The sequence below is a fragment of the Tauraco erythrolophus genome, chromosome 20, assembly GCF_009769465.1.
Source record: "Tauraco erythrolophus isolate bTauEry1 chromosome 20, bTauEry1.pri, whole genome shotgun sequence".
NCBI lineage: Eukaryota > Metazoa > Chordata > Aves > Musophagiformes > Musophagidae > Tauraco > Tauraco erythrolophus.
In genome coordinates, this window is record NC_141484.1 from 3,254,619 (window position 1) to 3,278,469 (window position 23,851).

The 23,851-nt window shown below is 39.2% G+C and overlaps 1 protein-coding gene across 1 annotated transcript in view; it reads right to left on the bottom strand.

Annotated features, from left to right (window-relative positions):
- Window positions 1-348: 348 nt before the first annotated feature.
- Window positions 349-23,851, bottom strand: part of CEP112 (centrosomal protein 112) — a 167,190-nt gene continuing 143,687 nt past the window's right edge. Inside the window, exons 24-26 of the mRNA XM_086624318.1 lie at window positions 15,729-15,818; window positions 2,883-2,984; window positions 349-501 (exon numbers count right to left, since the gene is read on the bottom strand). Of these exons, the coding sequence (XP_086480444.1) occupies window positions 349-501; window positions 2,883-2,984; window positions 15,729-15,818 (345 nt within the window). The remainder of the gene's footprint in view (window positions 502-2,882; window positions 2,985-15,728; window positions 15,819-23,851) is intronic.

A 23,851-nucleotide genomic window follows, 5' to 3' on the forward strand; every position in this document is an offset into this window, starting at 1 on the left:
AAAGGCACAGCAAGGCTTTTTATTGCTGCAGCACTTGCTATAATTTATATTGGAGGGTGTAAACGCCTGAAAAAAAGCTCAGGCTCATGAAGATCCGGTACTTTGAAGATGTGATCTGTAATATTACGCATTGCATCATTGTTTTCTATCTTAAAAGGAGGTGGCATCACCGCAGAGCTGCAGCTGTGCACCGAGCCACTGTCTCATCATGAACATCGAGGCAAAGTCCAGACTTGTAATGCACCTGCAAGTTCTCTAATCTTGCTCTAATGGTACTGACTAAGCACTGGGAAAATTCTCAGACGCTTGTTTACTGAAAATAAGGATCTTTTAAAACTGCAACCGTATTTAGAGTGTTTTAATTAAGCCGTAAAACTTCAATAACTGGGATCCACAGGTGTGAAATGGTACAAATTGATCAAAGATAATCCCGTACCTTCTGGCATGGTTGGCGTTCTGCTCTTCCTGGAGGACAGACACTCTTTTCTGCAGAATATTGACCTGTAAAATACATCCTGCATGAAAACGGTGTACAAAATTCTAATTAATAAATTTGCCCTCATTTCATAAAGGGTGTTTTTCTCATCTGTCCTGCCTACATAAAATGCAGTAACACTTGAGCTGCATACTAGAATTAATACTTGATAGAAGATTGTTAGCATGGCTTCCCTGGCCCTGCTCCAGCTGCACACTATCTACTCCTTTAGGAACAGTCTACACAGTTTTAAACTCAGCTGGTGGCACCCTATGGGCTACGGGAGGGTTTGGGAGCTCCAGTCCTACGCCCAGCTCCCACGTGACGCCTGTGCCCTGATCCCTGCACTTCTGCTCTTGTGAGGAAGGTACTCACCTATTCTTGAAGCATATGAAAACTGATGTGTGTTAATGCACTGTGGCCACTTCTGGATGACTCACCCAGAGCTGACAATTGGGCAGCATGCTTTATATTTAGCAACGTTTTCAGAAAACTTGGCCCAAGCCTTACGTATTTTCTTTCCTTTTTTTTTTTTTTTTTTTTCTTATTTTTATCACTGCTCGGTGCTTTTACCCAGCCTGTCCTCTTCATCCTCCTCCAACAATAAATAATCCTGACAGGTGCAGAGATTCCACTGCCCTTCTTGTCTGATGTTTTCAAACAGGAATTTCAACAATTTTCAAAGACCAGGACACCTGTGCTTCAGAAAGAGTGCTGCTTACTGAGTGGTCTGCGACGGCAGCGTACCGCTGGAAACACAGCCAGCAGCTATGTATTTCTGGGATAGCACCCAGGTTTTAGTGTGTGTAGTTACTTTTACTCTTTTGAAATGCTGCTGCTGCTTACAGAAGCCCTGCAGGTGGATATCAGATTCTACTTTTTTTTCTCTCATTAAAAGGTGTGGTATTCTTATATAAGCTCCAGAGTAACGCTTCCTACCAGCCAGTGCTAACATTCAGCCACGCTTTAAAAATAGCTTTTTACTATCAACTGGAAATAGATTTCCCCAGCAGATCCTTAACTCTTTATTCCCTGCAACCATTTAAATGAGAAAGAGCATCACTTCCATTAGGTATCCCTTGACACGTAAGCAGAGTGTTTACAAGCAGAGTTGAAGTTGTGTCACTACTAGCACGTAGGAAAATGAAAGTTTTCCCCTATGAAAATTTCCTGCTTCTATTAAAGGCACACTTTGTGAGGGGAAGTGTCCCATGCAGAGCAAAAAATGCTCATGCATTGTAAAGAAGGGGAAAAAAAATAAGAAAAAACAGCAAATACATTAAATCACCAACCATCTCCATAGAGAGAGCTGGCATAAGAGCGAGCAACGGAGTTTGTAGATCTATAATTGCTTGAAAAATGGTCCTGAAAATTGGTATAAGGAGTGTGCTGGTATCAAGCCCAAACTTGTACGCTGTGTCCTCAGGGCTTCTGCTCTTCCCAGAGCTCATGGGCAGCTCTGAGTCACCAGCATTGCCCTGTCTTTCGTTTTTCCCTTCAGCCCAGGACAGATCCCAGCCCTTCCCAAGATGTTTAAATGCGCAGCCCTGCACTGGGCCATATGCGAACACTGACAGTGTTTTATTTGGATTAGCATCATGCCACATCTATGATCACTCCTCTTCATTGCTATTTATCCTTCCTCATGTGAGTCCAGGCAATGATGACATTTTGTTTTCTTCCAGCTCCTAATACACTGAATATGAAAGCATCAAATAACTTCTGCGGGAACCATGCACCAGAAACACAGCCAATTCATTAGTAATTCCCTATTCACAATGACATTTTGATATTTCTATTAGCCAGTTTTATAGTCTAGTTTATATAAACAGTACTGGTTCTGCATTATTCTAGATGAGCTTGTGTTTTGCAATGCTAAAGACAAAGCATTCGAGAAGTCTGTTAGAGCCTCTTTGTATAGGAAAATGTAGAAATAACATGATGATTATTTGGACTAGGATCTTAAAAAAAATATCCCATTTGCTTTATTACATAGGCTGGAAAGAACACAAAATGATTTCCAATTCTCCTCTGCACCCTTTACACACATCTTTTAAACGATTCCTTCAGGAGAAACAGGGTAAGGAAGATGAGAGATAACTGTGTGCTATATTTGAAAGGCTGAGAAAAAACTCCTAAGATGAACACAGTATAACTCCTACTTTCAGCTGTTAACTGCAGCAAAATCTGGGATCAAAAGACACAACATGGTAGCTCTCAAGCTGAGGAAAAGAGGAGAAAAGCCTCATGAAAGATGGCGAAGTGAGAAGCATGTGGGTGCTGCCATAATTTGATTTTGAGATTTATTCAGTATTTCGGGCCAAATTTTAGATAGCCATGATTTCTTGTCTTGAAGAGATGGTTTTTATCCAGTACAAAAGGTTGAAGATGAATAGTAATAAATTACCTGAGATTTTAAAGATACAATGGTGTCTTCAAGTTCCTGTCTCAAAGATGCTGGCATCAAACCTTTGAGTGTGGTTTCATATTCTTGTCGTATATGAGTAATCTGTAACAGAACAAAAAGAAATTTATATATAGATGGCTACTCCTGGAAGCCAGAGAGTAACGATTTTGCTTCTTTACTCAATTCGGAGTCCAAGTAAACTCAAAATTGGGCTGTCAAGGGAAAGAGAAGGAGAGAGAAGAAAGATCAGCAAAGACCTGTGAAGAGCAAAAGAGGTAAAAAAGAGGATGAAAGGAAAAAGAAAACATAAGAACATACAGGGAGAAGGAAAAAATCACGGAAAGGAAACAGGACAGCTTTGTTGGAACATGGTCTGAAGAAGCAATAATCATTGTTAAATCCATCGCAACAGCGTTTATACTGACACAGACTTTACAAATTGATAGTCAGAAGTTTTCTTTTTGTCTTCAGTGGGATCTGAACCAAGTCAGTAGAGTGATACTTGCCCCTTACTCCCTTAGACAAGGGGAATTATGGTTTCCCAAGATTTTTTTTACAAAATTTTGCAACTTCTAGGTGCTTTTAAGAACTTTTTTTATTCATCATGCAACTATTTTTCATTGCACTTCGTGTCTTCCTCAACTTCATTGAGGGACAGGACTTCCAACAAGTAGGTTTGAGCATCTTAGACATGTTACAAGTTCAGATGTTCACACCAAAAAGGAGGACGTTTTAGTCCATGACCTTATTCAACAGATGCTGAGTACACAGTTACAAAGCTGCGTTATACAAAGACAGATACAACTTCCAATAGGATTAACCACTTAATTCAAATTAAGCAAGTACTTAGGTGTTTTTCTGGATTAGCAACTGAACATGCAAATAAAGGATAAAAGCGGTTCAATATCAGATTAACTTACAAAATATCTTTCAACTTTCAAATTGAATCTTTTTTCCAATGATTTACACACCAATGCCATTTTGCACTAATTTTGTTTTAGTTACCAAATTGTTTCAATCTACCATTGCGACCACAAATCAAAACCTCAGTCTTACATCTGAAGAAGCCAGGAATGATAAATTCCAGCTCCCAGCTCGCTTAAACACGTGAGAACCAAACACAAAGTTGACTGCGAGATGTGCCAATTACCATCTTTCAGAAAAAGCAGGTCATGCCAAAATACACGTTATGCATAATGCAATTATCAATACAAAAGGAATAAAACAATCTGATGAAACTTGAGGAAAATTCTGTCTATGAGTCATTCCAACACGCAGAAGAAATCTCCATATCTCTATGCAAATAGGCAATTAGAGGCTTTCCTTGTGAGCTGCGAGTAAGTGATGCCACTATGCAAATCTAAAGAAAAAAAAACGGTGAGACAGGAAACCTTGCTTGAACTCTGCTTGTATGCAAGCCAGTAATCAAAATTCATGTTTTTGAAAGTTACTCTGATAAATTTATGCTACTACTTCTATAAAGGCTTACAAAGCTGTGCATAGGTGCTTTGCCAGGATAAATATTTTCTGAGCCAACAGCTCATTTGGGTGGGGACCTTGATAGAGCAGAAACATATATTTCAGTTAATTCAACATGTTACATTTGTTCTCGGTGAAGCGGGAGCAGAAACAGGCAAGTAGAACAGCAGCATGCTTTTATTTCCTAGATTCTGAATTCTGATTCTCTTTCAGAGAGAAGACATGCACTTTTTTTGCGGTGAAAACTGTTCTTTGGGATACAACTGCAATTTGGTTGTTTGCTAAGACAAAATATGTTACTTTCAACTGCGCTCACTAATAATTGCATCACAAGATGGAAATAAGATCCCAGCTGTTTCCTGCCATATTATGATAAACAACATGCTGATATTTTTGGCTGAAGTTACTATCAAGGTTTATTGACCCAAGAGATTAAAATAGTGCATGGCAAAAATCTGAATCACTTCTTACAACACAAAAATAACATATAGTGTGCTAATATATACTAATTTTAATGAAGGAAGGTTTTTATTTTTTAGCACTTATTTATGACCAATGAAAGCTATATCTGCAGGGATTTTTTTTTTTTTTTTTGTGCCTTAAAGGCTTTTTTGTTCTTTTATAGCCTCAAGCTGCCTCCCTAGGATCCACAAATACTATGTCTCCTCTTGCGCTCTTTAGAGATGTCTAAAATCGCAATTCTTCAGCCCTCAGGAGGGCTTTAGTCTGCTGGAGGAGGATAGCTCTGTTTCATTTACTGTTGTGTTCATTTTTCTTGAATCCTGAGAAAGTTTTTTTTCTGAAAATTCATTTTGGTGAGTTGATTTAATCCATGAACCCCCAGGAAGGTTTTATAGCTTTTAATATTAAGCTGCCACACTGGTCTTTGTTTATTCAGGTTGGTGGCTAACATATGAGGTTTAAAGTTTTACCATCAATCATCTTTGGTGTCAGTAGAAAGAACTGAAAGCTGAAGTTGCCACACATAGCTATATACATGCTTAGTCACACGATAAATTAGAAAAAAAGACAAAAATATTCACAGTTATACAAAGTGATGCAAAAAGCAGGGAAGTTACATTTTCCCAGACTGCCATGAGATCTTGTCATAGTTGGGCATTGATCGTTCTCAAAAGAGGTTAAAGTAGGTTTTGATGCCCAGAAGAGAAATCTCCAAGACTGAGGTTCCCGAACCAAGCAGTCAGGCCTGGCCCAATGCTTTTCAGCAGAGTAAGACAAGTTTCAATTTTACTACTTTGAGGAGTCTTCAGGTGGCACAATTCAGTTCTGCAGCTACTCATTATTTCTAAAAGCTTCCCAAGGATGTCTGTGGCGCTGGGTTAGAAGCCGAAGGGAGCCCAGGACTGATCAGGAACGAGTCCCATTGGCATCCAGCTGCACTGTGGTCACTCTCCTTCCTTTTTGAAAGAAAACAACTGCAGCACATCCAGGAGAAATACAGGATCTTCAAGATGACCAGGTGCATTTTAGTCCCTGTGCTAAGCACAGCCTGTAAAGCAGAGGATATTCTGCTTCTCTTCTGTGCTTTGCTATACAGCCACAACCACACCATATCTTATCCAGGTGCCTGATAGCCAGCTCTCCCCTTCTTACTTTTTAGATACCTGTGATGCCGAGTTTCTCATCCAGAACATGCTTTGGCCTTGGTACAAAACCCCTGTCTCGTTAAAAAAAAAAAAAAAAAAAAAAAAAAAAAAAAATCCCAAATGCAATCTTCTCCAGATCTCCCAATTGTAAATTACTTGATTCGAACCATAGCAGCATAAGTAAAATGCAAAAGAAACTCTGAAGTATACAAGGAAGTGAAGATACAACAGAAGAGTTATTCAAGTTCCTTTAAAAAAAAATAAATCTTGTCTTGAAGGGCATGAAGTTAACATTTTGTTTATGTCAGATAAGAATCAAAAGGCAGTTCACTTAACTAAGTTGTGGGGTTTTTTTAGTATCTTAATTTCTGCCTGTTTGTAATATTTGTGAAGGATAATAATTCCAGGTGTGCCAGGAAATATTAGGAAAGTGACCAAAAGGCGTAATTAGTGTCATTTAATTATGAATAAATTTTCCCCACGTTTCAGGGGGAGTAAGGTGAGAAAAGTAATTTCCTGTCTCTCTCAAATCATTTTGTGCATTATTTAAACAACAGTTGTTACAATGCTGTTTAAAACAGAACTGTCTTAAAAAAGGCTGTGCATGTGTTCTGCAGTACACATCTCTAAAAGAAGACATGAAAGATCTGCTGTAAGAAATCTGAATACAGGTTTGGGTACCAAAAATGTAACAGTAACTCTTCAGCCTTAGGCAAATAATTTAATCTCGGACTAAAGTCTTATTGTTCTAAATGAGGATAATAATAATAATAATAATAATAATAATAATAATAATAATAATAATAATAATAATAATAATAATAATAATAATAATAATATTGCATAGGTCAACTTCATTCAGGTGCTGTGAAGATTGCAGAAGTAATTTTCTGAAAGCACCTTGAAAAGGACAAACAAAGGATGAATTACTACAATGCCATCCCAAATAAAAGAAAATCCCAATCAACAAAATCAAACAACAACCCAAAAAATGTCAAAGTCATTATTAATCGCAGCCCATTTGTGTTCTTCCTAATTGCAGAAACTCCTCTTCTGCTTCTCAGCACTCCTAAACCCCAAGTGAGCACAGCTCTACTCCCACAAAACTGCTGTAAGTCTGCCCCTTCCTCCATCAGCTGGCATGGGGATGCTGGGCAGTATCTATAACCGAGGAACTAAATCTACCGAAATCTGAAATTTCCTTAAACTTCAGATCTCTCAGTGTTTTGCTGTAACAGAATATTTGGAGCTTGAAATCTTCTCCAACAATTTTTCCTGATGAAGAATCAAATGATGCATCCATCTTTTCAATGAAGAACAAGGCCTGAACACTGGTCTTTTCACAATATAATCAAACACGAATATCCGATGTTTTTTAGTCCACATCTTCTCTTATTTCAGGCAGTGGGAATTTCTATTCTTACTGTGCGACATGCGTTGAAATATGGTTCTTCCAGATTTAGAGAAATAGAATGCAATTTGATACAAATGTTCTCAAGTTCTTAAGAAAAGTAATGAACACTATAAATTGCATGAATTTGGCTCAGCTGAAAGCAGAAACCGGGCAAGATCAGCTGAGCAAGTTATTTTGTCAAGTGTGCACCATGTTGTTCTCCACTGAGAAAATACTGCCGGAGAACCTCCTCTGTCCTGACAGTTCCAATAAAACATAAATTGGTGACATAGCCCTCCTCTTTGTTTTTCTGTCTTTAGCTAGTAAACCATCTGAGCGTCCAAAACATTTTTGCCTCGTTGTTTTCCTAACCCGCGGGGACCTCCAGTTAAGCCGAGCCGCTCGCTGCGCACTCGGCTTTCTGCTCTAAGTCGTTTTGGTTTTTTTTTTCCAACCCGCATCCAAGAGGCCTTGTTACTTCAGTGGCTTGTATTTTGATATCTTTCTTTTCTTAACCAAGATCTCCCACCTGGAAAATCCTGTTCGTAGTTAAGCAATACAAGTCCATATAATTCATAGCTGCAAAGGAAGGGAAGGCAGGCAAAATTTTTTTTAAAAAAAACCACCAGTGGGCTGCATATGGCAAGAGCAGCATTCTTGGGATTACGTGAGTTGGAGAGGAATAAAAGCTTTCACTGTCAACACCATAGAACAACCAGGAATGTTGTGGCTAGAAAATTCGCGCTGTTCTCCCAACCTCCCCCTCTCCGGGGCTCCGCTATTGTTCCAGCCGGGATTTGGAGGATCCCCGACTTCTTTTCGCCTCCTTCCAAATGACTCATCACAGATGCCGTCTTTGTCCCCGAGCACTTTTTCCTTCAGCTCATGTCAATGCCGTCCTTCCATCGACTGGAGAGGCCACTGTCTCGCCAGGAGCGGTCCTCCCCTCCGCGGGGCGAAGGGGACCCGGACACGGCTCACACCCCCTGACCTGCAGGAACGAACCCAAAACCAGTCCAGCCCCTGACCAGCACTGCTGGGCCAAAGCTGAAAACACACAGTGTTCTTTGCTGGCTCTGTCGATTCCTAACGTGCTATCGAGATAATTAAGTCTGAAATAAAGCTATGAGCCTCTTTGACACCACCACTGGAATGTATTTATGTATTTCAGCTTTACATTCCAGCATGTGTTACCTTCTATACAATCCTTTCCATCCTGGGGTGGTTCAGCAAGTCCAGGTGTCTGATCCGTGGAGGTGCTGAGTGCTCGCTAACGACAGCCAGGACTCACCAAGCTCGGCAGCATGCAGGATAAGGCTCAATATTTTCACACTGACTGTGTGAACAAGCCAATCTTTGTAGATAATGATCACAAGCTACTTTTACTATCACCATTTCCCCTCTTTCAAGAACAAAAATCTGATCGGCAACTGGAAAAAAAGCTGCCAGGTTTACAAAGCATCATGGCTGGTACGAGCTGCTCGGCTTTGGGCACGGGTGAGGATGGGCAGTGCAGGAGAGAGCCACTGCTGCGCTTCCCGGATGGCATTTTGTGCTGCTTAAATTGCAAATAAAATAATACTTCAGAATTTAAATTATGTTAAAGATCAGCATAAAGGTGGCCTTTTTCAGTCCTTTATAGCTCCATGTAGGCACCTCATCACCTAGGAAAAATGAACAGGACAGTTCACTAATTGAGAACGCATCGCTGAGAGTCCGTGCTGGAGATGAGGTGTCTCTGCTCTTCTGCCATCCAACTGGCTCCTCCATGCATTGACATTTCTTCTTTTTTTAACTCCCTGCATTAAATACCAGCACCATTGTCCTTTGTGGTCCTACTTTAAACGCTTCTGAAAGAACAAAATTCCCTTAATTGACAATATGCAAGCAAACCACAGATGCTCTAAAATGATCTACTGCTCTCTTAAAAGAAAGATCTCTTTCTCATTCACTACTATTTAAGACAAAGAGCTAGAAAACTGACATTTCAAAATGCTCTCTAATTCCTGCATGCCAGCATATGCTTCTATTCTTTTTTGCTAAAAATTCTTTTTCCTTTTAACTATTTGTTCTGTAGTTTCTGTTTTACTGTCTTTCTCCAGCTGGCCACTTCGTTCCAATAATTCATTCTGTTCTATGAAGTAGGTATATATTTGTGTATTTTCCAGTTGTGTCTGATTACCAAAGCTAACATTTGATCATTGACTTCCACACGTACATCATCATCATCTACCTCCTTTCCCTTTGACAGTTGCACAGTTGGTGAGAGCCTCCACTCCCGCAGTTCCTGCCATATGGAGCTCCTGGGAACTTTCAACTCCATTGATCTCCAGCTCCTTTCAAATCCCACCTGTAAATCTGTTTTTCTGTGCTTGAATCTCAGCTTCTATCTCCTTCTGCTAGTCTGAAACTTCATGCTACACAGTATAACTTACTATATTCTGTTTAATTCTGCATTCCTTTCATAGCAGGCTGTTAAAGAAAATGCTATATAAAATATAAAACATGTCAAAGGCAAAGTTATGATTTATTCTAACAATCTCAGTCTTAACTGAAAATTGGGGGGCACTTTTGTATCAAAGTGATTAAAGAACATATCAATGGAATTGCACGTATGGTAGACACTCCCCAACATAAAAGTGGTAGAATTCGACTCCAAATAATGTCAGTAGTCATTTCAGGGTACTTTTGTCAATATTGCCACACACCTATAGGGGCACCTATATCCATGAAAGCTCCCTTATAGAGATACAACCAGAATCAGTCTGATTCTTCCCCAGCAGCCTCTATGGGGAAGTCTGAAAAGAGAACGACATACTAAGAAATGGATGTCATGGTCTGTGCACACCAAACACCCTGACCAGCACCGCTCTCGCTTACATCAGATTCTTCACTGCTTGTATGCTGCTGTCCAACATCTTCTTTTCAATAAAAGTCTTTTAAACTTGAAATTTGTTCACCATAAGCAGGTAGAAAAGAAATCTTCTATGGTGCTGTCCGCAGACATTGAACCAGCAGATTTCCAGGAGCCAGTCTGTGGGCAGCTACGCCCCTCTGGCTCGTTGTCTCCTACATCTTTCACAATATATATACATAGATGAAATGCTTTACAGGAGGAAAACAGCTGAAGTAGGCAGTACCCTCCCGACCCCAGCGCCCCAGAGCAATAGATGGACAGAAGTGAAGGGGCAAGGAGGGAAGGACCCTCCTCAGCCTCGCAGAACTGCAGAAAAACAAGTGCTCTTCAGACGCGGCCTCTCTGGTCCGTGCTGGTCGTGTACAGAAACTGCAGGAACTATTTTAACGTGACAATATTTGGTGTCGCTGTTCTTGAAAGTCACAGTGGAAACGTCTTTCAGCTTCTCACTTTCTCGCCCATCGCAGCAGAGGCTGCTGAGCGCCAGCCCGAGGGGTTAATGTCCCGGTCCGCGGGCAGGGACGGTGCAAGGGCTGCTCTCTGTGAATCACGTTGGTGGTTACAATCATTCAAATCTAGCCTAAGCTTCCCATTTCTGTGGGAGCAGTGATGGGTCTCCGGGGGAAAACTCTGGATGCGTTTCAGTGACGTGGGTTGAAGCAACCAGAGCAAACGGCAGAATTTCATCACCACCTCCAGCGCGCGCTGACTGTTTGTTTCCCAGTTTCCAAAGTGCTCGTCGGCTCGGCAAAACAGAGGCTGCCTAAACCCTCCTCACCTGCAGCTGGCCACAAAGCAAAGCTTTTATTTTTAAATACCTAACCTAGAGCTTATTAGCCTGATTTTAGATGACTCCAACATGTTCTGAGAAGGACAACCCTTTGAGAAAGTCTGGGAACTCAAGGCAGGGGCCCCAGAAGCACTCCTTGGCTTTTGCAATTATCTGGGGCACCTGAGCCAAAAGTCCTGCAGCGGGCAAGAGGCTGGTCTGGAGCAACCTTCCTGCAGAGGTTCGCCCACCTCCAGAAGGAGGAAGCTCCACTGCTTCCACCTGATCTTTCCAGAGCATGTACAGAGGGAGGGCAAAGATTTTCTGTGAATTTATCTGATTGCATTTGAAACTCTGGGATATCTTCAAAAATGAATCTGAAAGGAAATATGGACCAAAAGCCATTAATATTACTCAAGTCTTCCAGCCCTTGTTGTATCAGAACTATTTGGGACCCATATCCTGGACATAGGCAGACGTTGCTCATCTCTGTCTCACCGAGTCTTCACTCCCTGCTCCACAAATCTGCAGGCAGTAGCACTATTCCCAGCAAGGAGAAGGTGTGGTAAATGTTAGAAGTTCTCCGTGCTACACAGCAACTAACATTTCAGAACGATGCATCACGGCATTCATCTGAGAACAAATATATTTAGTTGGCATGGAAACAGTAAGTTAGGCTGAATGTGGTAAATATCCAGCAGTCATAAAAAATTGAGCAAGTCAGAATAACAAACATTAAAAATGAAAACTCGCTGAATGCTTTTGAATCATAGCTCTTTTACAATTATCACTCCTGTTTTCATTTGAACACGAGCGAAATCCACTCAACAAACTAAGCTGTTCCATTTTATTCCAAATACTTCTACAACACCCTTACTCAGATAACTCCTTTCTCCCTTTTTGGTAATCTCTTTGAGAAAAAAGAAATTAAAAGGCTGGAAATCTACATTGGTATTCTCCTTTATTTCCTCAGCAATATTCATGAATTGAACATAATTGATTTTCTGTCTTCAGAGAATCTCTCTTCTTTAAGACTCTATTTGTGACTTGACTGCTTGGAGGAGTATTCCTATGGTTTGAGTATCTACTATTTGATTTGTTTGTGAACATGAGGAATTTTTTTCCCTCTATTATCCCCAATTAGAAATTTTATATCATACTCAATCCACCTCTATAGTTAAAAACATTACAACACGAAATGAAAAAAAATAGTTGTTTTTTTTTTTTCTGAAAAAATTCTTGCATGTAATTCTCAAAAGAGAGATTCCTGGAGTTTTTTAGTATACTGAGTTGGGGTGATTACCCTTACAAAAAGGAATTTGAAATGAAATGAGGTATTCTAAGAAATCTAAGTAAAAAAGCAAGAAGATCACTAACAGTAATTTTTATACAGGCCTCAATTCAGCAAAATTTGTTGCACATGCCTAAATTCCCAGATTCATTAAGGCACACGCTTCAGCTCTCAGTGATGTGCATCATTTTTAATTACACATTCACAGGATGTGAAGTCTGCTGCATGAACAATTTAGATTTTTTGACTATGACTGACAACTGCATAAAGCCATATGACTCAAGAAAGAGGAATATTTTTAGTAGAATGAAGATCTTTCTTTCAGAAATCTTGTCTCACGTTAGATCTAGGCACGTATCGGAGACAACCAAGTGATACACTACAAGAGTATACGATACAGGAACATAACCTACATGGAATTAGTTGACAGGAAGCTGGTTCCCAGAGTTACATAGTACTGAGATATAAGAAACTTCAGTGTTGATTTGCAAGGAAAAGGTTTGGACATACCCAGATTTCCTAGGAACCTTCCCAGACTGCTTTAACTGTCTTGGGACTATATATCAAAAAATCTCTATATAAACCACTATATATTAAGTGTGAGTTACACTTTATTTACTGCTAGTTTGCCACTTTCCATGAATACGATTACACATCTCAAGAAGGTGGACATCTAATTTTTGAAGAAAACATCCAGCATTTTGACATGAAGAAAGATGATACAGTTCTGAGACTCCAATCTAGAAGAGTAGCATTACTGAACACATGGACGATTGTCCTAGAAAACCATGCTTTGCAGAGACAGGACAACCTTTATGGAAAAGATAAAAGTATTTAGGTCAGTTAAAGTGGGAGAAGTTCCCAGGCACTTTTGACAGATGTATGTTCATCTGGATTGGAACTCATCATTCGGATAACGTTGCCATACTGCATCACTGATGAAAAACAGAGATATACTGTGATTGCATCTACTCACACTGTAAAAAGGATCGCAAAAGTAAACAGGAGTAAACACAAGTTCATACAAGAACATGAAGTACTGGAATGAAAAAGCTCCATAAAAACAAGAGCTCATCTTCAACTGCAGTGCCGCGCTCGCCTCTAGACAGCTCAGGGCTTGCCATCAGAGTCCTTCTAAGATATTTTCCCCCTTATTTATAGCCTAGTTTGTCTCTCTGGATAATTACAATAAAGAAAGGTTAACTCTGTGCAATCACTAGAGGGTTATGGTAACAAAGAGTTAAGCTGCGTGGATCTGTCACTCTTAGAGACTGAAGAGTTATAAGGACACTGCACCGAAAAAAAAGACAAACATGGAGCACTAAGATACCACCCAACAAGCCATAACGAGAAACAGCTTCTTATTTTTAATTAAAAGCACAACAAAATGTTTTTTCATGTCTCATTCATTTGTTTGTTGTTGTTATAGAATCAAAACACAAGATTTTTCCTTTTAATGAAAAACAGAAGCTGTTTAACCCTCTCTCCTCCTTATTTCTAGACATGCAAAAGCTCAGAAAAGTGGCCTTTGTAATAGCACCAGTACAAATCTTGATAGTTTCTGCAATTCTGATTCAGACAATATTTAGCAAAAGCAGAAAGCAAGTTCTAAGTTAATACCTTAAATATTTCAACTCCCTAATCAGCTGATGAGTTGTTAGCTAGTGTTAATGCTTGATGAACATGTTTACAGGTAGCCTGGCCAACACATAATAACTGGAAATATGTTAGAGCTGTAATTTTTGCATTTTTCTTCTGGAGAGATAAGCATAACTAACGGATTAACCAGTCACAGAGAAAAACTAACAACTTTCAGAATGTTTGTCTGCAGAATAGACCAAAGCCACCTAAACAAAAACATCTTCACTGGCTCCAGCTTCTTCAGAAAGTCCCCACAGATGAATGGCAGAGACAAGACTGTTGATGAACTCAGACAGAAGTGTTACCATCAGTCTGCTAACATAGCTTTTCCTTGAAGGAAAAGCTCTAAGCTGGATGGTGCAGTATCATTTAAATACCATTTCTGTTCCATTTGTACTGGGGAACGGGACATTACCAGCTGAGCTCGTCCTTCATTCATTTAGTGTGGGCAGGATAGTGCTGTTGGTTGGTTTGGACCAGGTGCTCATGCAAGAGAAAATCCTGAAGGCAGAAAGGGGGGACCGTGCTGTGAAAGTGCACGTCTAGCCTTCTACCTCTGTATTTCACAAGTCATTTTTTGAGATGGGTTGGAAAAAATGCAAAATGGCCATGGCAAAGATTAAAGAAAAAATAACAAAAATAAGATATTTGGAAGAGGACTGACACAGCGTGCAAGCCAGTGCTGTTCCTTGGAAGGGACAACCATGCACCAAATAGCTAATTTTCCTTCTTTTTTTCCAGGAGACTCATTGAAGCCAAATGCAATGCTTGCAGGCCAGCTCACTCATTACACCAAATTCCTCCGACGCTGCTGCATTGCAGCTGAGGGTGAACCTGGCTCAACATCTAGATTTGGGAGGCAGAGGGGGAAGAGAGCAGGACAGCTCATCATCGACTCTCCTGAGGGGAAATACATGAACATAAACACCAAGGGTGAATGAGGGTTCCCGTGCACAAGTAGGATGCCAACCACTGGGGGAAAAATATTTGAAATTAATTATTACTCTTCTACAACCACCCCAACGGACTGTTCCTGCAGGCATAGATTTAGGAATGTTTTATATAGGATATATGTTACAGATACTGTTTACTCAGCATCAAAAAAAGTTCTCAAACGCTGCAAAAACTGATTTGTATCAGAAATCTGTAGAATTGTATGTGACCCAGATATCCACCACCTGTATATTTCCCTCAACGCTTCGTGTTAATCTGGTTTGAATGCAGATCATTGACTTCCCGTTTCAATACTAGTCTGTAAACTACATACACCATTTGGCTTCAAGCACACTAAATCTCTGATTTCACCGAAAGTGTCCAGAATAATTTTTGCACTATTAATCATATGGAACTGTTTACAGACAACATGCTAGGACAATGAATGCGTAAAATCAGGATTAGAGATTATTTTTAGCTCAGTTATTGTCCAATTACAATTCTCTTCATACAAACCATTAAACAACAGGTTAGAATAGTCTCAGAAACCTCTATTAAAACAGCATAGTCAGTTCAAAATAAATGCATCATTTAACAACTAGAATAGTTGAAATACCAACTTGAAATAGAGAGCATGAGATAAGTATTTGCCTGTAGGGTTCAGACAGTTTAATTCCCTTTTATTACCAAAAACCAGAAAAGCTAGCTGAAAATTTTGCAGGAAAATACGTGCTTTTGCTTTGAAGCAAGATATTATTTTTAAACATTGAACCTCCTTGCTCAAGGGAAGAGGACTGGAGGGACAGCACCCAGTACCTGTTCTTGAGTCTCCAGCTCCCTGCGTTGCAGCCTCTTCTCTGCAGCCCATGCCTGATTGCAGTAACTTTCCACTTCATCTTGTAAGATCTGAAACAATACCAAAGGGTGCAAAACATGCATGAGAAACATGGGATGGCAGAAAAACTCATAGGTAATGTCGTTCAACGAGCTGATTAAGAAAACAGTGCAGTATCAGTACAGCTCTTCAGCTACAGTTGCTTCCAGCTGTAGGTGATAGTTGCAAAGACACAACAGACCCAGTTTGGCCACCCTTACTGAGCAAAGGTATTCTGCACAGGTAGGACCACTGATTGAACAGGAGTAGTTAAAGCTTAGCAGTTCTATCTTAGTATAGGCCACAAGTATTCATACTAAAAATGTAATAAATATCCTCAAAGATTGAAAGGGAAATGGAAACTTTGCAATTGCAACAATTGCATTTGCATTCGCATTTGCAGATGTCTCAGATTTCTGTTATCATCATATTTGTACAACCTGTGCTTCCTAGGAACACTTCTGCAGTGTACCAATAACTTTCCCTTTAAGCCAGAAGAACAATCCTCTCTCTGGAAAAACTGTGTCTGGAATTTGCAATGAAAATGTATTCCATATTATTGAAACGGGATGCTCGCCGAGACGAGGGGCTCCCCTCCCGCCCCGTAGTAAAGTCTAGCATGTGATCTACAAATGAAGTATAAATGGCAATAAATAAAAGGAATCGTGTCACTTTACCACAACTATCCAGTCTTTATTTAGTTCAGAAACAATCACTTCTGAACCAAGCTCATAAAGTGCATTGACAAATTTATTTTGTCATTATTGTTCTTCTTATATATTTATTTTTATTACGGCAGTCTCTCAGAGCCTTGATCTTTTTGTTATATGCTTAACAAAAGCACAGTCATGCTCCAAGGAACTGATAGTCTATGTTATTTCTAACAGATACACGCCAAACAAACAATACCGTTTCAAAGATATTTTTTTTTTTAAAGTTTCCTAGTCATTGTTGAATGTTTGAATACACACTTAACATTTACTTACACATATACTAAAAGCTTAGTTATGCTGTCACCTTGAATGAAGGCATTGTTAACTGCAAGTGCTGACTTGAAGCAAAGTGCACAATGTGGATGTTAGATTGACATCAACACAGAGGCGGCCCTGGCGGCAGAAAGGGAATATTTTGAGTTATCTTTTGTATGCCAGGAAGTCAGGGCATTGCTACCCATCAGCTGAAAAGCGCGGTGCAGAGTCAGGACTGGACCTGGGAAGGGACTGGTGCTGGAGATATGCTATAAATGACATCGAAGGTTCCTCCAGGGCTGCTTTTTAAAAAGTTGAGCTGCATGGAGACCTTCTGCAGAGTGCCTTGGAAAGGAGAGACTAACAAGTCCATGGACTCTTAGTGCGCTTTGCAGAACATGAGATACAGCTAATGTTTGCTTCCTCCAAGTAGAATGCCCATACACAAACCAGGATCGTTAAAAGCACTTGTGGTACAAAGATTTAACAGAAAAAAACCCTTGGTCTTTTCCACAGCACTGAAATACTGTACTTTCAAATCATTTACAGGATAAAATTGCTATTGAGATAAGATAAGAGGACTACTTATGATAGATCTTGCACGTTGTTTTGAAGTGATGCCAGGCATTAACTTTAAAGTCTTCAGCTATAAGACTATTACATGTTCTGATGCCAAAAAATTTAACCAGACCCAAGCATGAACTTCAAATCTGCCCAGGGACTTTTATGCTATCACTGCTTCTGAGAAATGTTGATATCCAGGCTTTGAATATATAACCGGTCTTCAACACTCAACAAGTCTTGCAGTACCAGGAATTTGCATTAATATACCAAAATATATGTGTGAATTGTAGGCTTTTTGTTTTCTTTTTGTACATCTGGTTTTGTAAGGTAAAATACAAACAAGCATACTTTGCTTTAAAAACTAAAATGTCCAGGTCAAGCAGTGCAGAAATGTAATAAGGAGCAGCACTGTTCTGTGTATCAGAAAGATCACTGAAGACCCAATGAATTTGACAAAGTCCTGCCATAACTCCAAAGTCTCCAGACATAACCAGTACAGGGTGACTCTCAGGCACATTCACAGAGCATGTTTTGGATAAATGACAAAGTATGATCCGTCTTCTCCTGCTGTTTCCACAGCTCATACAGTTCAAGTAGCTTGACATGGTGAAATACAAGGAGGGAGGAAACCTCGTTACGCATCAGTGTAAATTCCACTTTTTCACAGAACTTTGAAGATGGTCAAGAGATAGCATATATACGTACAAACTTACGTGTATATATATGTACATATTTGCCTCAGAGAACAGATTTATGTCACGCTCCACCACAAAAATCTGCAAGTACCTAACACAAAAAAAAGATCTCAAATTGTTCCTGGTAAAGGCAGCAACTACATGGTGGCAAAAGAGAGAATTAGTGCACTGCTGTTTCCTTCCTTACTTTCTCCATTTTTACTTCTCTTATTTATGTCAGACAAACATACTTTGCAGAGCATAAAATGAGAGGTTCCTTTAGATCTGAGGGTTTGCAATGCATCTTAAAGTGATTTAATTTGGGAAATTCAGATAACACACAGTCTTTGTTCGGTCCATCTACTCTAGATACCATTTGCCAGCATGGAGCCCACATATTTTGTTTCATTATGAGAGCAGACAATGTCTTAAACAAGTACAATCTAGAAATAAGGTATTTTTACTATAGCATGTGAGTGTAGCAAACTATCAAGTCTTATAATTATCCATTCATCAATTATTCAAAACAAAATATACTGTATGAGTTTACAGACTTTTCCAATCACATCATATCTGCCTGTTAGTATGTTTTGTATTGGGATGGCAGTCCTCTGATCAATCATAAATACCTCTAACTGGACTATTTTTGGACTATTGCTGTGTGGACTACCAGTCCTCCTACCAGTCGCTTCGTAGAACCTAGTTTTGTGTATAAAGGATGTGCCATGAGGAGTTCAGTGTTCATTTGGGTAGTTCAGCTTTTCTATCAGCACAAAGGACAAGAAAGCAAAACCAAAAGATCAGTGTTTGATCAAAGCCATGCCAAAAAAAAAAAAAAAAAAAAAGTAACATCAAAATCTCATGGTTGCTGTAGATTCCTGCATACGATTAGCTCTGAAAATAGTAATTAGAAGTAAGCAACTTTGTTGCCCATGATTTTAATTTTGTAGGAGGAATCATGATGGATGTCATGAATAATGTGCCCTTTTGAAGATCACACTGAAAATTCTCTCTATTGTCAAAAAGCTTCACATGCAGTGGCCAGAGCCTGAATGCTGATGGCTGTTTCTGAAGCTCCCCAGTACCCTCAAATCTTTTTCTGTATCTGACACGGAAGCTTTGGTCACATAGAACACTCTTAAAAACAGCAGACAACTTACTGCAGGTACATCATAGAACATCTCTTTTGTAAAATTAAACAATGGGTTTGGTTTCGTTTTGTTTAGAAATGCAGGTTTTACTTTGCAGTTTCAAAGTGTCAGATTTTGTCCAAAGAGTAACAGAGCTTATGTTTAATAAGTGTTGAGATGAAGAAAAAGGGACAAAAACCCATAAAAAAACAGGCCAATTTTTAAGTGTCAGAAGCTTTTTTCCCTGAATGGAAAACAAAGCCTAACTTATTTAGTTAAATTTTTCCAGGTACAGAATTAATTCCCGTCCCTCAGCTTTGCTAAGTTGACTTACATCACTGTTATAAAGACAGGGTTGTGGGTTTTTTTTTTTCAGTTAAACCGGCTTTCAAATGCCATGTAAACATGTTTGCTGTTGAAAGTCTACACCATACCTGACCTTGGAAGTGCTTTGTGTTGGCCTGAGAACAAAGACATGGAATGTTTTGCTTTCCAGTCCAGATATCCTACACTTTGAAAAGCACTTAAAAATGTAAATGAGATAATAAGCTCTATTGCAACAATGTGGGTGAATTACAGCCATATAAAAGGAACATTCATTTCATTTATTTATAAAAATGGAAAGGATCCTAAAATAAAATCATATTGTAAATGTTTTGGTCGCATACAACATTGAGAGACACGAGAAGGATGGAAGGAAAAGTCATGGCTTTGAGACTACGCCACTGAAATATTACGGTCAGATTTTGGGACCTCAAGTGGGGCTGCTGGAAAAGTCCATCACTGTCACCATGATACATGAAATGTTCGGGTACTGGCTGATACGAAAGGAGAAAGGAACATCTCAACTGCACTTCTGGGTAGGTACTTTTTTTTCTATTATTCTATTGTGGCTTGATTATCACCAGCAAAACGTTTAATGAAGTTTATTTCAAACCCAACTGTGCTCATGGTAACTTGGAGCACTTTGAAGACAGAGTAGCCCATGGGGAGTTAGTGCAGAGCTTGGCCTGTGCGGCTTGCAGAGATGTTGGGACGGTGCACGAGACCGGAGGAATTCAGCCTGACTTCTGGGTGCCAGGCTGAGGCTGCAAAATAGGGCTTTTTTTAAAAAAAAAAACCAACTTGTAAAGCATATAGTTTTGACAAGGAGCCACAGAGAGACAAAAAGGTATGATGCCAGCATTACAAAATCACTTTTCAAGGCAGGAATAAATTTTTGGCATTAGTTACAGGGCTTAATCGAAATCAACTAAAAGCTGGTAAGAGAAAAAGTTCTAAGAATCACAAGACCAAGTATGAAATAGGAATATATGAAAGATTTAGTCTTTAATATATGAAAACTGATTTGATTATCCTTTAACTATAGGATACTTTTAAAAAGAAGTGTTGGATTCCCTGAAAAAAAATCAGTTCTGGAAGAATTACATAAACAGAAATCAGTATTATTTTTAATTACTCGGTATTGATTATTACTGTTAAGATACTGTATTTACAAAGCTGTGATGTTTTGCTTCTTCAACCCGAAAAATTTTTCTACTTTTAGTGTGTTCCTGAGAGTAGACAGGGCTTGATTCCTGCTCCCATCACATCAGTGGCAAGTCTGAGATCATGATGATTTATCTTTCTAGTACTGAGGGCTGAATAAGTGACACTTACAAGGAAAGGAAAATCTTCTAGAAAATGTTAAAACCCTGAAGTATTTTCACTTTGAAACAAAAAGTGTCTGCAGGAAAATCACTGCTCATCATGATCAGATGATGCCAGGTAATGGCAGAGTCTTTTTTTGATACATACATGTAACTTATTGCCTGTACCAGTAACTCTGCACACATGGACGTGCGTCTGTATCAAGAAAAGATCTCGATATTTATGACCAGTGCAGAATACTACAACTCAAGGTAGTAAAAGTTAGAACTTTTCATCCTCAAAGAACTTTTCAAACGTTACCAAATTAATATAATTAGTTAATGAAAGATGCAGTAATAAAAGCTACCTTAATTACCTACTGTAGTTTTAATTATCTCCTTACTAATGGCCACAGAAGAAGGCTTCCACTCTACATCCTCAAAACATGTGCCAACAATAATTCTGAATACAGGCCCCTCTTTAAGTGCCTTCTAAATTTAAATTACATCCATTGATGTGTTTTCTCTCCCCGTTCATGAGAAGAAAATCTAGCTCTGGAACAATAAGGAAAATCCATGTGAATGTTAAGAGAAATTAAAGCAAATTTTGTTCCAGAAATACATACGGAGATGCTTTAAAACCTCGTCATAGAAACACTCATTCCTGAGAACCTTTATCTCTCCGTGAAGCTGCAAGTATGTGCTGCCTGGGCAAAAACTTCTCCTTTATACCAGGTAGTCTGACAATTTACAGAGTCAAATGCAACTCTTATTCAAAGAAAGCAGGCCGAGTATCCCATCAAAATTAATATTAGAATTTTTTAAAGTAGTCATTATTTTTGCTAAAATATTTTACGGAGATACGTAAATTTGTCTGGGTTTATTACTACTATAAATAAATAGTGAAAATGTATCTATGAAGATCACTGACGTAACGCCGTGAGTCAGAGCAAAATAAATGTATTTTTAAAAAGTGAAATACTGACGTTTGAGCCAAATTGTTGGAGCATCCTCAATGCTTTTTGGGTTTTCACAGAGCTTTTGCCCACTAATGCTGCTCCGAACCTTGGACACTGCTCACTCTCTGTGCTGCATTCCAGCACACGACTGTTTGAAAACCTCTACATTTAAGTTCTCTCTTGGTTTTGGTGTAAAGCAAAGGAAATCTTATGGTTTTAACCTAATACATATGTTTGCTGTTCACATATGGCAAAATTCCTTTCTGGTGGGAAATTTTTGCTGTTGTTGCAACACACTATATATCCAAGAAGTCTCCTTTGATGTTGAACTATTGCTCCACTACTCGTTATGCTACTGATTCAATATGAAAGGCAAAATTTCTGTGGTTTTTGTTAAAACAATAGCTTTGTTTTTGCAAACAAATTTTTCCACAACCTACATACAAGGGCCAACTTTACTGCAAAAGAAGAGAAAATATCTCTATTTTTTTATACTGAAAATAGTTATGGTGTTTAATAACACAAATTATTCTTCCATCCTCTAGGTAACATCACAATTACTGTTATGACTGTACAGAAAATTTATGCCTTATTGGTCTTCAGGAACAGAAATTAAAACTTTAGCGATATTTTACATCTCTCTCACACTTTCCTTCCACTGACTTCCTCACCTTTTACCATCAGTTCAACTTCATTACCTGGGTGAAGCTGCTAAAAACTACGTGTGGGAGGGGGAAAAGAGAAGTCCTGCAAAGACCAATCTGTACTGTGTCCTACTATGCAATGAGAGAATGGCAAATTTGGGAATCTTCATGCCTAATATATAATTTAAACCACTAAACACTACTTCATGAAGAGTGAACATGAATTACAACATGGAATGAAAATGCAAATGGTAATACCTTCTTAAATGTGTCCCTAAAAGAGCTGGTTGCCCATGTTCTACTATTCTTATGAAAAAAAAAAAAAAAAAAGGTTTCTTTGGTCAGGGATCAGATAAAAGGGGGCAACTTCCAAAGGCACAGAATTCATCAACTCCCACTTGGAATAACGTGAACCCCCATATACTGGGCACATTTGAGAAATGTGGCCCACTTTGCTGACATTTCAAAATGGGAGTGGACATCTTGCAAAACCACTTGAGCTGTGGGCTTTGCCCACTCAAGTCAAGCGGCTCCTTTTGCACCAGCTTATATTGCTTCTGGGATCTGCCAGTAGGAGATGCCATTGAGAAATGTAACAACTTCTTCCCTTGAGGGACTTGGGGAAGAAAGAAAAGGGTTCAGGAAGGAAGAGAATAATTTGACTCTAGGAACAAAATCAAGTCTCTCTGGTAGTAGTGAAAACTTTTTAAAGTAGGTCACTTAACATAAAAGAAACATATATGCAAAGGTTTTTCCAGCGTGGTAGGCTCTAACGCTACACTATTTTTTATTTTTCACAACTCCTAGGCAAGAGACTGACTGGCAGTATATTATATACTTTGGCTCCCGGGTGGATCACCAGCATTAGTCCCTGAGCACTCCCTTAACACTCTCACGTCACACTTCATCTGGATTGGTGTCTTCTGGAGATTCCCTGAGCACTGTTAGGATTGTCAACATGCATATTTTTTCCTGCTTCGTTCCTATAAAATATTGATGTGTTTTCAGCATTTTCTGTAAACATCTAACCGAGAGAAGCGAAGTTTTAGGGCCATTTTTCTGCAAAGTCTTCAGCCATATATCCCTAAAACACCTTTATAGCACCAGCAGAGATACTCATAGGCTTAAAATTAGGCAAGGGTCTAAGCACTCTGCTGAGTCAGGGCTTCACAGCACTATAAACTCGGTTCTTTTGAAACACAAAGGATGTCATAAGGCAGAGCAAGTCCTGCAAAGATAAAAATTCAAAGAAAACAGCGGTATAAATTGTAAAGTTAAGCATTTTTTTCAGGGGGAGCCAAGGAAGGAATTGTTTTTGCTTTGTTTTCAGTGGCTCAGGTGACAGGAGAGGGGGAGGGCGGCAAGGTTCAAAGAGCAGCAATAAACTTGCTTTCATCTGCTTTTCTCAACGAACCACAAAAGCCAACAGGCAGTTGCCATGTGCAGGCATTGCTTTCTCTATTACCAGGGCACTTCAGGGTTGCTGTGATGAAGTCAT